The sequence below is a fragment of the Zosterops lateralis genome (assembly GCF_965231275.1).
Source record: "Zosterops lateralis genome assembly, chromosome: 5".
NCBI classification, from domain to species: Eukaryota; Metazoa; Chordata; class Aves; order Passeriformes; family Zosteropidae; genus Zosterops; species Zosterops lateralis.
In genome coordinates this window covers 32,498,496-32,513,327 of record NC_139766.1, presented here as the reverse complement: position 1 = coordinate 32,513,327, position 14,832 = coordinate 32,498,496, and the positions used below count along the sequence as shown (strand labels likewise).

Here is a 14,832-nt window from a genome sequence, read left to right as displayed (position 1 = left end):
GTGTAGGTATAAGTATGTACTGCGTGTATAATATATACATAATAACAATGTTGCTGCTGCTGACATAAGGAAAGTTACTTTTTTGCAAATAAACAAGTTGAGCCCACATAAGTCATCAGATCAGGAGTGATAACTCACTGGCCATCTGTTTCTCTCTGTGACTCTGTTTTTGTTGCTTGCTCTTTGGATGCAAAAATGTATCCAAATGAAGGCGCTTCAGCTTGCCATCATCACATAATTCTTTTGTTGCAGACATCCTTGGGAATGTTGAGTGTCTATGTTTTGTTTCTGACTCTGAAAATCACGATATCCAGAAAAGAGTTAACTTCAAAAATGCCAAGCAAAACATGAATTTGTATGCGAATTATGAACATGATTTATCCATTTTGTCCGAATAACTATTTTGTTGCTGGAGTTAATTAATTTTCATCCAGAATGAGTAACCCCCTTTTCAGTAAATGTGAAACCCTACCTTGTGCAGGAATATCTTGAAACTTGTGTAAACATAATTAATAGGAGCATTAAGTACCTGATAACTGACTCCACTACTTGGGAGGTATTACTGCTTGTATTTCTTGTTGTAACTTACATTTACATTGCTGTATACATCTCTATAACTGACTCTAAAGCTATGTCTCTGCTTTGAAAAGGGATTAGGTGCCATTAAAGGTGCATAGTATCATATTTTTTCTTCAAGAAGGCAGAGATAGAATGTTTCCTGAATTTGCTTTTGGTTTTGACCACTGAATTTACTCACAGTTGGTATGCTTAACTCTCTTATACATTATTATATGACTTGTAAGGTTTTAGTTTCTTACCTAATTGTTCTGGGGTGGTGGAATACTGTTATCAGAAGTTGGATATGGTGAAATTTGTGTTTCTAGCAGTCTTCTCTTGGACTGAAATCTATTGGTTCTGAAATCACCAAGCTTTGCACTGATTTTCAAGGTGTAGCAGTCAGAGAGAAGGCAGTTTTCTGAAGTGGTAAAGATAAACAGGAATATGTTCAGACATCCTCTGAGCCAAGATCTTGTCACTTTTGAAATGGGCTGCTCAACACCACAGTTCACTAATAGAGAAATCTGTGCTATTGTTGTCACATGCTCAGAGATCAGTGTTCTTGTTTGGTTTAGGATTTTTTTTCTTTAAATAGGGACAAAATAAAATGTGTGGGAAATGTCTTTGACTGGTAACACAGAAACAAGAATACAATTTCATACAATTATGAAAAAAAGTTTACTTTTATAATGTTAGTGGTATAGGTCTCATTAAAATTGACAAGTCTTATGAGAAAGATGTGATTTTAAGGAACACTAATTACTACTGAGTCATCAACATTCTTTTGCAAGTAATGCACAGTTGGTTACTTTAGTTGAGCACATAGAGAACCAGGAGTTTCATTTCATATGAAATATTATCTTTTTCTCTGGGATAAAGCAGGCAGACTGATGATATTGGTACTATGCGCAATGTGGGGCAAGGCAAGACTGAACTGTGTCTGTTGAATCATTGCTTCTCATTCCTAGGAAGTTCTATGGACCTGCTCTCCTTCAACAATAAATTGCCTTCCTGGTAGGGTTTCTTTAGGGATAGTTTTTTAGCTGTATGCTTTGCTGAAGCTAGGCTCAGGTTACAACTGCCTGGAGTTTGTTCTTACTTGTTTTATAGGGGTAAGGAGTCCAACAGACAGGCAGAGATCACTATGTATCTTGAGTTGATTCCTGCCATGAAGAGTGAGGGTTGAATGCAAGTAGCATTTTTGGCTGCCAGGGCTATGTTCAGCAGTATCTGTTCTCCAGATACTTCAAAGGCTTTGTGCCACTTCAGTGGCCTAAAGCAGGGAGTCAGGGCAGAGCCTCTGTTTTAGAAGACCCTCATCTTCTTTCCAACTGGAGAGCCAATACTGCCTGTATGACAGAATTACTGAGGCATGTTTCTCTGTGTGCTAGTTTGGCATGTTATAAAAGATGTCTGTGATCTGTAATCATAGTTTCTGTGCCTGTTTAATCATCGAGGAACAATAATTCTGCTCATTCTCCTTTGCCTTTCATCCTCCTCTATCTCACCTTGCCAAAGCATGTGATGTTCCTGAGCTTGCTATAACCTTTCAGTCTTTTTTTGTAGCTGGAACATTTCTGTGAACAGGCTTTCCCTCTTATGAAGATACCCCAATATTATACTGATGTCTAGAAGCAGAGGACAGCAGTTTGTCAGATATGCATGTAAGTCACAGCAGTGGCAGTCTCTGTGAGCTGGGCTATATTAATTTGCAAATAACCCAACATTAAACAGCTTAAATAATTTCAAAGTGCACCAGCCTGGTTCTTCAGGATCACCAGTGATTTAGGCATGCATTTGCTGCTGGCTGGGGTACTTGCTTCCACTAACCACTTCATCTAGTTGGAAGTTTTAAACTCCTGGTACCTTTCATGACACTGAAGTCCAAAGGCTCCTCAGACTGTGAACATCACTATGACAACCAGTAGCTTTTCTCCTCAAGTACACAATTTATAAATTTGGGCAGGGATGTTTTTATGGATGTCTGGTGGAACATCTTGTCAGATGCTGGTATGGATAGGGCTCATAAGAAGACCTTATGAGACAAGCAAGCCAAACATAAGTTCTTCAAAATGAATGTAAAACTAATTTTTTTTCACTGAGTTTATGATAACCAAATGAGAAAGGAGAGACACTGAGTGTTCAGGGTTAGACGGGGAGAGAAAAAAGGCTCTTACCATCCTGTTTACCTCCAGGAGAATGGAAGTGGACAGGAAAATGTAACCTCCTACCAACAGTTTTGAATGCCAAGGCTGAGCCCTATGTCAGTAGCAGGGCACTGCTGTGTTTGCTTGCTCCCTCACACTGCAAGCGTCTCTCGCAGAGCTTGAGGTGACAGTACCTGGCAAAGCTGGTATGCTAAATGGACTGCTTTTTTCCTTTTACCTACCTTGAAAATCCCATCCTGCATAATTACCTGGTTTTGTTGAGAAAAGCTGCAGTGGAAAAAAGGCTTGTTAGTTTATGGGATAAGAGAGGATAAAACGGGTTTCTCAATCCCTGTTCCTTTTGTGCACGCTAGAAGGCTCTTGGCTGAAAGATGGCTGGATTTCCAGGACAGCAGGGGACCACACTGGCTTCTATTGCAGTAATTGGGCAGATGCTACAGAAGAACAGAAGATGATGCAATAAAACCTATGTGTTACTTCTACATAGCTGGGCTTTTGGTAATTGCTATAGGACCATTTATTAGGTAAATAATTAGTTTTTCCAGAGACGAAGTAGGATATAATATATATTTTGGAGAGATTTATGAGAGTTAAAAGGTAACAAATTCATATATTGGCAACTGTTTATAACACTAATTTGTGTGCTTTATTTAATTCCTGAATTTTATTTCAAAAGCTTCAGATAATGTAGGATTGAGAAAATGGTGGCTGGAAGCAAAGCAACTGAGAAATGTCTTTGAAAAGCTTGCATATGATATCAGTTCCTTTTTTAAAGAATATTTCCTTTATGACCTCCTCCTGCTTTGTATTTAACATTTCAAAGAACTTTGGGGGACTCTCTGTAGGCTGTGTCTTCATGAAGCCAGTAGCCAAGGATTTAAAGTATTGTCAGTGCTGGCCCAAAGCTGAAAACTGCAGGCGGTTTTAATCTCAGGATGGGGGGTGGGTGTTTAAACCCAACCTTTTGTGTTCAGATTAGGGAGTGCAGGAGGATAGACTTAAGGGGTGTTAGTGAGAATTTTTTCACTGGCAGTTAAGTAATAGCATCAGGCTTTGGAAATACTTTTTTCCAATTCTTTGTTATTTCAGTAATTACTATGCGGTGGGTAGAAATCCATAGGGTTTGTGGTTTTTTTAAGTATCTCAGCAATGACATGGGGATATGGGCAATAAAAAGAAGTACTTGTTTTTATAACTTTTTACTCCGTGGATGACTGTGGGCACTTAAATGCCTTTTCAGATAGTCTATCATTGTTTCAGTCCTGACGTCTGTGTTTATTTTGTCTTGGTTCCATCGGCTGGGATAACAGTAAGGTCCATCTTTAGAGAGGAATGAAGACAAAAACAATTTGACACTAGCATCATGCTCTGACAAATCTAAACCCTGCCAGTCCTGAAGGCAGATTGCCTACTTTACACTGTCTGAGAGATGGAAAGGTTACTAAACATCTCCTCCATTAAGAAAAAGATGAAAGGCAAACTGCTGAGAACCTTGCATTTGGAGTTTCTTTTACTTCATACAACAATCTATGAAATGTTTGTTCTGGGTATCTGTTGATTCCTGGAATAGCTGGGGATACAAAGCATTTGAATTTTCTATGTATGGGAACATGGTGACTCCTTGCTAAAGTTTCTGAGATGATCGCCATAACTAACAAGATTTACCACAGTTGGATTGTGTAGGTATTGAGTTCAGCTCAATAGTGATCAGTTTTAATGAAAACGAAAGAGTTTCTAGCTCTTAATTTTGTACATGATTCTTTCAGATAGAATTCTAATGCTAGGCAATTTTACTTTCACGTAAGTGGTCTCACTTAAGATGTTTATTTCTTTGAGAAAGATATTTTTAGGTTTCTGGAAATTTTAAATGTCAGTGGTTCTCTGTGCCTTACAGAAGTTCGTTGTAATACATAAAGCATTTTGAAAGAAATTTTATCTTATGCCACTGCCATTCATGTGCTTTAAAGGATGTAAGTACGGTTTTGTGGTAGATTGTGGTATAAGTGAGGAGTACACTTTTCAGAATTAGAAAGAAATTTTTTCTTCTTAAATTTTCTAATTTGGTATTAATTTACTTTTCCTAATTTCACAGTTTTATCAAAATCATTATCAAAATTATATTCCTTTGTAATAAGGGAAGTATCTTCTTCATAATATCTACATGTTTCACTTACCCTTGACTCTGGTCAGAAAGTTATAGGTTGAAAAATTCACACCAGAGATTGTTCTTGTATCCAGTATGACACTTCAGTGTTGTGTTAGAAACATTTTGCTAAGGTGAGGCTTTGGATGCTGCTCCCTTCTGCTTAGCTCCCAGAAAAGTCAGAGATCCTGCTGTGACCTGCATAAATCTGGGAAGTAGCAGTGCTCTCCTGGATTTAAGTCTCTCTTTGTTTAAAACCAAATTAATTTTTAACAAAGCAACTGATAGTCGCACAGTAATGTAGAAGGATATATAGAAAAAGAAAGTAGCAGAGGTCTCAGTGGTTGATACATTTGCCCTAGCAGATTGCTACTGTTGTGTTGTGTTTCACTTAGCAAGACAAAAATTATTTTGTTGCACTGGACCCCTGAGGAAGAAGTTAACTTTCTTACAAGGTGGTGGCAGAAGTTTGAGAGCCAGTGCTATAAAATGTCTTTTTCTTGTTCCTATATTCGAATACAAAAATCTCTGCATTCAGGGGAAGTGGGAAGAACAGCTTCTACAGAGAGGCAAGTGCAAGTAATGCCTGCATGAACCTTTATATGAACAGGGCAATGTGAAATCGTCTCTGCTTGTACACAGGTGGGTAATATCAGAGCTTCAAAAGCCAAGTGGAGGATGGCAACAGGCTGTGGTAACCAGGGCTAGGTGTCTCAGTAGTGGAATTTTCCTTCTGATGGGTGTTACTGCGGAATTAGCAGAGAAGGGACAAACTCCAGGGTCCCACCGAAATGCGATGACTAAAGAGTTCCACCTTCACAGGAGCAATTTGACTCTGTACGATGCTGCAGTCTGGTCCAGAGAGCAAGCAGACTGATGATTTTGCATTGATTTTACAGAAGCCTTTGAGTCAGGCATGTGTAGAGTCATCTAATTTATGTCTGTGCTTACGATTCCTCTCTAGGGTTTTTTCATGCCCAATGTATGTGCCAATGAGACAGCCTCTAAATCTGAGACTATAATAATATATCCAAGAAGTGATTGACTTACTTTTTTGTGCGGTGAGAAATTGGTGCTTTTTCACTTTTAAGTTTATCTCTTGCTTACATTTTTTCCAAACTTATTGGTAGAAACCATGCATTTTCAGTCCTAAGCCACTATTTTGAACTCCTGTTTAATTTAGTCAGAGCTTCATGCACATATGGAAGTAACTGAATGACAAGAGGTTGCTTACAAAGGGTGGAGTAGCCTATTTTCAGGCCTCCCAATTTTTCTAAGGTTCAAAGATCTCTGCTTCTTGTACATGCTATATATATGCAACTATAAAATATACTCAATATATTGCACAGCTGTATAAGAAAGAATTTTGAGAGGGCCCTTAGTACTGGATTATTCAGCAAATGTTCTGCGGTGTTACAGCAACTGCTGGGATTTAGTTCCCTTGGTATGCTGCTTTTAGGACTGCCCATCAAATATGTTCATTGTTCTCTTTGCAGGATAATGCAAGCCATCCAAGATGCAAAATACTGCCCACTTTTTACTGTCAAGGGCCTTCTTTTCTTAATGGATTTTGCCTTTCAAAAGTACTTACCTGACACATAGAATGTCCTCATTTGTGTTGATGTAGCACCCAGAAGTTTCACAAGAGCCCAAGTCCTGCACATTCCTGGTGCCATCTTTGCAACATAGGCTCCCTCGAGGAATGGGAATACACAGACACAAAGATGTGGGAATTAGTCTCTAGGATGGTAATCTGTGATGGCTTTTACTGATGGTGGGATCTACACTGGCTGGTCACTTCTTGCTCTCCATTGTTTCAACTCCCAAAGCAGAAGGTTAGGCTGTTATTCTAACTTACAGTACAGCTGGCCCCCATATATCAGTATGTTACTTAAATACCAGGGTACTAATGATACGTGACACCAGTGGAAAACAAGAAATTCGAGGCCAACATTTTTGGCATATCTTTTGCTACTATATCCTCTGGAAGAACAGCCAGTGAATGAATTGAGTTGTGATTTGAATTGCTGTAAGTCCACTTCTCCAAGTTTCAGAATTCTGTTATATGTAAGAGGAAATCTGAGCAGGATTCACGGCTTGTCTCCCTCTCTTGTTAGTTTTGTACACTGAGGAGTTAAAAGCCCAGCTACCCCTCATTTTAACTGACTTGCTTTGAGTCAGTGATAATAGGAGACAAAAAGCATGCATCAAAACAAAAGCTGTATCCTATAAGTGTTCCTGCTTGTATACTGGCTTTTAGGTAGACTTGGGTAGGCAGATTGAAAAACCTTCTTCATCAATTGTCTTCTGTGCAGAGAAAGCACAAATACAATCAGAAGGTCTGGCATAAAAAAAGAACCAAAACAGGGGAGCTTTCTTCTCATTACACAGACAGGTTTTTCTTAAAAGTCATGCACGTTAAAATAAATACCACAGCACATAAGGCAGCACACGGAAAAATTAATCGGTGAACTACAGCATGTGTGCCGCAGCAGCGCTGCATTCCTGTCATCACACATTCCCAAAGCATAACATTGAGAGAAATATGATCTGAAACTAGTTTAAGAGGTGCTGTAAGTAAGCCAGGATTACTACCATGGTATAACACAGCCTGATAGCAAGACTGAAGACCTGCTTGTGATAGACTTTGAAACATTTTTCTTTTTTTATATTTGGAATTTTTTTCACTTATACCTTTGCCCTTGGGATTTTTTTCTTTCCCTTTTTGGTGCAGTTTCTCAAATGCTCTCTTCAAGAAGAGAGTTGTCTGGGCAAGCCCAACTTCTCCCTTGCCAATAAATCCATCAAGAAAGGCTGCCTCGTTTTGTGACCTGGACCACAAGCATGGATTACAAGTACTTGGCCTCTCTTGCATATTTGAGTAACAACAAGTACTAGTGAGAGGTGACAAATTAATAATGTTAATGTCAGAAGTCTAGGGACTGATGTGAAAGGGTGCGAGTGAGTTTTCTGGTTTGTTCTTGCTAGTATATCTGATTACAAATATCTGGAAGGGAAAAGTAGTGCTTGCTACAGACAAAGACAGTTACAGTGTATTGCCAGACCTCCTTAACCTGTAAAGGATTGCTTAAAAGAATGTCTTTTACAGTCTGAGTACTTTTTTTAATACAGAGATACAAGATTCCTCACATGAAAATGGTGAGTTTATGAAGTGGACAACTTTCTTCTTCATGGATTTATAATGTTAGAAATGCTGGTAATGTATTTTCTCAGGAACACTATTATGCAGAGCTGTAAATCTATATAAACCCATAGATTAACAAGGCCTGTGATATTATACATGAGCTTGGGGTTTTTCACAAGTTCATAATTACATTTTTCCCACCTCTTCTCACACTCCATTTTTCGTCCTTCTCCTCTACTTTACAACTGCTTGTACTACAGGCTTTTTTCCCCACTTTATTTTTTGTTTATTCCTCTCCTACTTTCAAAGAGCCTGCAATTCCTTCACAGAATCTTGCAGTATCCTATCTCTACCTTTTAAAATGTTACAGAATGTGATGGTTGTGTTTTCGTTGGCCCCAGAATGACCCTCTGCTCCCTGTTTTACCTGGTTGCCTGTGACTGTGGCTTTCCTAAGTGCAAAGTCTCCCATGTGTCCCAGTATTACCCCTGTTATTTGCAGTGTTTGTTTCTGAAGCTGGACACAGGGAGAGGACCCCTCTTACAGACCTGCAGAGTGTGATGCCATAAAAGTCTGTGTGGCATTTGGCATCTTGTGTGTGTTAGCTCCCCTGGTGGTGTTGGGTGCTTGTCAGGCACCAGCTCAGCTGACAGTAATAAAGTGAAGCCCTTCTAATTTCCTCTGTGAGGCAGCGAGTTCAGGCTGTGTGCAACAGGTAAGGTAGTGACAGGGTAAAGGGGAACCCAGGCTTTCAATGCATAGTTAGAGAGAAAATTATTTTAGAGGTGTAGTTTGTCTTAGTGAAGAGAAAGATTGCTTTCTTCCTTGCGTGTCCCATTATTTTGCCTTTTTTATTTTCGTATTGGGCTTCTGTGTGTATTTAATTTGAAAAACCTCATGCAGTCAATCCCCAAGCCAAGGAAGTAGCTAAGGCAGTAACAGTAGCCCACCCTCTTATTGAGGCCTGTTGCTGTCCCTATGGAAATTTGTTTGTCATAGGGAGGAAAAAAAATGTAGTCCCAGCTGAAACTTGAAATACCACATTATATGAGAGCAATTACCATATATGCACAAGCATGCATGCACATACACATGCAGAGAAATATATATACAGCTCACCATACTGTACTCTGCTACATAATTATTTTTCAGAGTAGGAAAAATAAACCTATGAAATGGGAGCTGAGATCCCAAAAGTTTTAACAGGGCATTTGCCACTGATTTCCTACAGTCTTCTGGGCCATTTATGTCCTTTTCTTTTATATGTTTTCCATCTACAAAATGGGAACAGACCTGCTTAGCAACTAGTAAGTGTTTATGAAGATCATATGCAATAGATATGCTTAGTAATGTTTGTTTTCTCACTTCTAAAAGGATAAAACAGATTTTCAGAAGCAAAGAATTTGAATTGTTTCTCCAAAGGACTTCAGGCTCCTTAAGAACCTGGACTGAAGGAGGGTTGTGATTGAACATATAAGAATGCTTTGTAATATCTGATACGGATCTAAGCTTCTTTTTTGAAATTCATAGTGTTAAATCTATACCTTTGAAATGGCTACTATTATGTTGCCAATTCCTGATAAGGAATTCTTAGGTCATGAGGAAGGCAAGATGCATAATTTTGGTTTCATTCAGTGTCTTTTCTCCAAGATGTTTATGGTCTTTTTTTCCAAGCGTCACCTCTCCCTCTAGTAAGCCAAGATAGAAATTGTTCCTGCTGGACTTTAAATACCAAATTATAAACATGAATGCTTTTTCTGATTCTCAATAAAAAGCTTCTGAGTTTAACATTTCCCTTATTAAACAAAAAATCTCCCCCCCCAAAAAAAAACAAACAAAAACCCCTCTAAAACCCAAACCAAAACCCCCTCCAAACAATTAGGAATTTAAAAAAGAAAAAGCAGAAGCAAAAAGCTTTGACACCATCTCCATTTTTCTCATCTCTAGTAGCAAGTGTTCAGATTCCCATTGGCATTGGTACAATTCCTGCCTGGAAGAAGAATTTTTCCTTACTTCTAGCAAGCTCTATCTGACAATTTCCATAGCTGAGAATTCTTCTTTCCTTACTCTGCTCTGACATAGCCATATGAATCCAGAAATTTATTTTATTAAAAAAAGTAAACTTAAATGTCTCAGAATAAAATGTTGTGCATTTGTTCGTTCATTTTGTTTTGTTTTTTAAAGCTCTCAAAATTTAGCTTTCAGATCACATGAAGAAAATAGTTTTATTTCAGTTTGGCCATTGAAGCAAAAAAAAATCAATTACACTCACAGTTCTAGCTTTTATTCCAAAGAAAACAGGCAAAACTTAAACTTGGTCTTTAATTATATATTTGATTCATCCCAGTAACAACACTTGACTTCAAACAATTCAAGAGCAGGAGGAAACTTGCTCTGAATTCCTCTCTTCAAAGAGGAGTACTCTTTCAGATACCATGTCAGAAGACTTTAAGCTGAAACCAAACAAGAGGGCTGTGAGATGACTTAAAAGGAACTTCAGCTGACCACAGGAACAACGTCTCAATACTGAGAGAAGACCTCTAAATTTGTTTTTAAACAGATCTCCCCACATCTGGGAAGGGAAAATTGACCTTGCTAGATGGTCAAACCACTACAGTTGCTTATTTCTCTCATTCTCTCCTTCTTTCATAGTTGTAGGACGAAATTATTATTCATTTAAAATTACCACACAGTGAAAATGCCAAAACTGTATCTGTACCCAAAACTATGAACCAGTCTAATTCCTACAACTGATAAGATACCATGTGCTAATTGTATGTACTGTATTTCTCTCATGACAATTCATGGAAGTGTATAAATTAAGTCAAAGCCACTTGAAAGACTTCTGTGTGCTGTCACTAGTTCATTAGTGCACAGCAAATTGCTTGAAAAGAATTGGGATGTGTGCTTTATCTGACAGTTGTAGAGCCATCCCATCTTTTTTTTTATTTGATACTTGTTAGAATATTTTAGTTGGAAGTAATTATACAGAAAGCCACTATAAAGATCACCGTGGCCTTGTTGTCATGTTTGTGTGTGTGTCCTGCTTTGTTTGGTCTTTCTATTTCTTGACCTCATTTTTCCTCCTCATTGCTGATTCCTATTTGTGTCTTGTCTCATGTCTTCTTTTAATGGAAGTGATTGATATCTAGGGCTGTGTCTAGACTAGGAGAAAAGTTGACTTTAGTTCAGCAATAAGTTAGCCAGCCAGCTATATTCAACCACTTCTTGACCTCTGGAAAGGCAAAGCCACCATTCATTCAACGGACAGATAGTGCAATGTGAGTTTATTCTCCTAGATAGAATTAATTGGCTTCTACATCTGGTAAAATAGTACATTTTTAAGGTTTGACTTAGCTAGGTAGTGCTAATCAGTCTACCCCAACCTCAGCCTTCAGGGAGAAAAATGGAATGATTCTAAAAGTTCTTATGGTTTTTCTGGTCTGACGGTGAAAACATGCTCTATTATAAGCTTTGTGTAGGTTGATGAGTAAATTGCTAGATGAGTAAGTTTCATGATGGAAAATCTTACGTTTTTATTAGAGGAGCTCTAGGCCATCTTTTTTCCCATCTTAACTTTTTCCTGTTGCTACCAGTATACAAAGCATCAGTGGAAACATGTCTTTCCTGATAGCTTTTCACAGCTGGAAAAAGATAAGGCTGAAGCTGAATGAGAAAGAACCTCACAGCATTTAGCTTCCAACTTTCTTGCTGTTTCATTACTGTATATTCTACTCCTATGGAAAGGACTGCCCTATAGGAACCCCTGAATGATTCTATGGTGTGTGTGCTGCCCACAGCAGCACAGCCAGATGGGCTGAGGTGGCTGCTGAGGTGACTAACCCACAGCCATGTGGCAAGGCAGCCGAGGGGATAATATCTCATGGTCCACTGGCTTTCCTGTTAAGTTTGTTCACTGATGGTAATCCTTTTACTGGTTCACCACTATTGAAAATTTCCAATTACGAAATTACAGTCCTCTGTTTTTCAACGCTCCTAGAAATGTGACACAAGCCACTCTAAGAAGGATCAATTATAAACATATATAAATATAAGTAATTTAACAAAACTGCAAAAACCTTTTCACATCCCTGCATTGCAGTTGTCCCCATTGGTAAGAGTGGCAGCACCTGGCACCAGGCGCGCTCAGAGCTGTCTTGCAGAGGAGGAACCGAGTCCCTGTGCACAAGTTCTGGTTAACTGGAGCTCATGCAATGCCCAGGTGGCCGTGCCCCACTCAAGAGGGTGCCCTGTGGGAGGGCGGACAAGCCCTTTCCCGCCGGTGAGGGGGGCGGCCCGAGTGTCCTGGACACCCTTGTGGATGCGGTGGGTTTTCAGTGTGGCGGTGTGACTGACTAGGCCCCCCTAGGCCCCCTGGGGAGCGCCGCTTCTTCAGGCGCCGATAGGGACAGGCGGCGGGGGATGCGTGTGCGAGCCCCGCCGGCCGGGGTGTCCCGGGAACGCAGCTCTGTCCCGGCGCCCTTCCCTGGCTCGTGTCCATCGGCCCCGGGCCGGGAGCGGCGCCCGAGGGCTCCGATGGCCGCACGGCCGCCCTGCCCGCCGCTCTCCTGCCCGCGGCCCGGCCGTGCGGGGTGCCCCGCGCTCCGCCGCCACCGCCTGGGAGGAAGGGAGGAAGGAAGGAAGGAAGGAGGAACGGAAAGGAGGCGGAGCGGGAGTGGGAGCAGGCGGGAGGGGGCCGGGTCCCTGCGGTGCCCGGGGCTTTGTACGCGGGCGCCTGCCAGCCGGGGGAGCGCTGGGCCCGGGGGACCGGCCTGAGCCCGGCGGGGCCTGGCCTGAGCCCGGGGGGACTGGCCTGGGCCCCAGGGGACCGGCCTGAGCCCGGGGGGACCGGCCTGAGCCCGGGGGACTGGCCTGGGCCCGGGGGGACCGGCCTGAGCCCGGGGGACTGGCCTGAGCCCGGGGAACCGGCCTGAGCCCGGGGGGGACCGGCCTGAGCCCGGGGGGGACCGGCCTGAGCCCGGCGGGGCCTGGCCTGAGCCCGGGGGAACTGGCCTGGGCCCGGGGGGACCGGCCTGAGCCCGGCGCTCCGGCAGCGGCCGCTCCAGGCGTGCCGGGGCGGGGCGGGCCGGGCAGGCGGGCGGAGCGGCCTCCCCCGTGGCCTCGCCCCCCGGCAGGCCGGCCCTAGCGCGGAGCCGGCGGCGATCCAGCCCCGGGGGCAGGCGGGCGGGGGTCGGCCCGGCCATGGCGAGGCGCGGCGCTGCCGGGGACCATAGGCCGCTGCCGGCCGCCCGGGCGCCGCGGGCCTGAGGGGGAAGGAGGCGGCGGTGAGGCGGGTGGGGGGTCGCGGCTCCATCCGCTCGTCCCGCGGCCGGGAGAGGCGTCTGTGGGCCCTCCCTCCTCTCCTCTCCCTCCTCCTCCTCCTCCCGCCGCTCCTCCCCAGCGCCGGGAGCCGCCGCCTCCTCCCCAGCGCCGGGCGCGCCGCGGTCGGGGTCGCAGCCGGCGGCCGCGGATTTTCCTCGTTTGTTTGGGCCTTTTGTGTCGGGGCTCACAGTCGGATAAGCACGGCCGGGCTGAATCGGGCCATTGTTCGGGACCCCCGAGCTCCCACGCCGCACATCTCTCGTCCCCAGCCCCCTCTCCAGCCCCCCTCCCCCTCGTTCCTTTTTTTGCCTGAGAAGCCACATAACGTGCCTTTCCTCCGCGCAAATCTGGGAGCTATAAGCCGGACCGATTGCAAATGAAGTGTAATGCATTGTGGGACGTGTGTAAAATTGGATCATTCGAGGGGGAAAAAAAAAAAAAAGGAAGGGACCTGCGGCTGGCGCCCTAGAAGCGGGAGCGGCGATGCGCGCAGGTTGCGCCCCGGCGGTGGCCGCGCTCGGCTGATGCCCGGCGGCGCGCAGCCCTGACCTGCCGCGGCGGGAGGAGCGGGCTCGGCCATCCTCAGCATGAAGAAGACGCGGAGTACGACCTTGCGGCGGGCCTGGCCTAGCTCCGACTTCTCCGACCGGGCCTCGGACCGCATGAGGTCCCGCAGCGAGAAGGACTACCGGCTGCACAAGCACTTCCCCCCGGCTTTTATTTCCCAGGCATCACGGGGCTACATGACATCAGGTTTGTAACATAATTTGTGTATGCGAGAGAGCTTTATTGCGAGGCTGTTTGGGGATGTGTGTCTGCCCGGGAAGGCTGTGTCGGTGGGGACGGAGGGGAGCCCGCGATCGGGAGGCTGAGTTGTTATGAATAATGCAAGAAAAAAAAAAAAAAAAAAAAAAGGCAAAGCAAAAAAAAAAAAAAAAAAAAAAAAAAAAAAAAGCATACATCCACCATTTTGTACCTCTGCAAGATTCACAGCGGGGTCCTCGCAATATGGTGTTTAAAATCTATTAGTCGAGTGAAATAAAATGTGTGAAAGAAACGGTTGCATCTCTGTTGTGGAAGAGCAGACAAAAATGACTGGATGTGCAGAGCATGGAGCCCTTTGCGCCTTTTGTGCGTAAAAGCATGTGCTGGATATTTACTGCTCTCCCCCATTCCTCTTTAAATGCAGTTAACTCTAGTTAACTCATCAGGCTTTCGTGTTTTTCCATTTTGGAAAGGAAAAGGGTTACTTGTGGTTGCAAATGCAGTTGCCTTGTTACAGGCTCTTTGGCTTTCAGCTGCATGTTTCTGCAATGGCAAGGCATGTGTTGATGAAAATGACTGTAAACACGTTTGCATTTGTTTTTTGAGGTGTAGAAGGAGACCAGACCTGTGTATGTGATGGAACACACACGTGCATGTATATTCATTTGTCAGTGGCTTTTAAAGAAGGCCGTAGGGAAATAATGGACACTGCACCAACATGTTTGTGCATG

General features: G+C 43.3%; 1 protein-coding gene across 2 annotated transcripts in view; it reads left to right on the top strand.

Annotated features, from left to right (window-relative positions):
- STOX2 (storkhead box 2) overlaps positions 1–14,832 on the top strand; it is a gene marked incomplete at its 5' end in the record, with an annotated part of 140,720 nt that overhangs the window by 57,773 nt on the left and 68,115 nt on the right. Inside the window, one exon of one of the 2 annotated variants that reach the window (XM_083860870.1) lies at positions 13,368–14,089. The exons of the other annotated variant lie outside the window; for it this stretch is intronic. Coding sequence (XP_083716996.1) covers positions 13,924–14,089 — 166 coding nt within the window. Of the gene's footprint in view, positions 1–13,367; positions 14,090–14,832 lie in introns of those variants that run through there. 2 annotated transcript variants of the gene reach the window in all.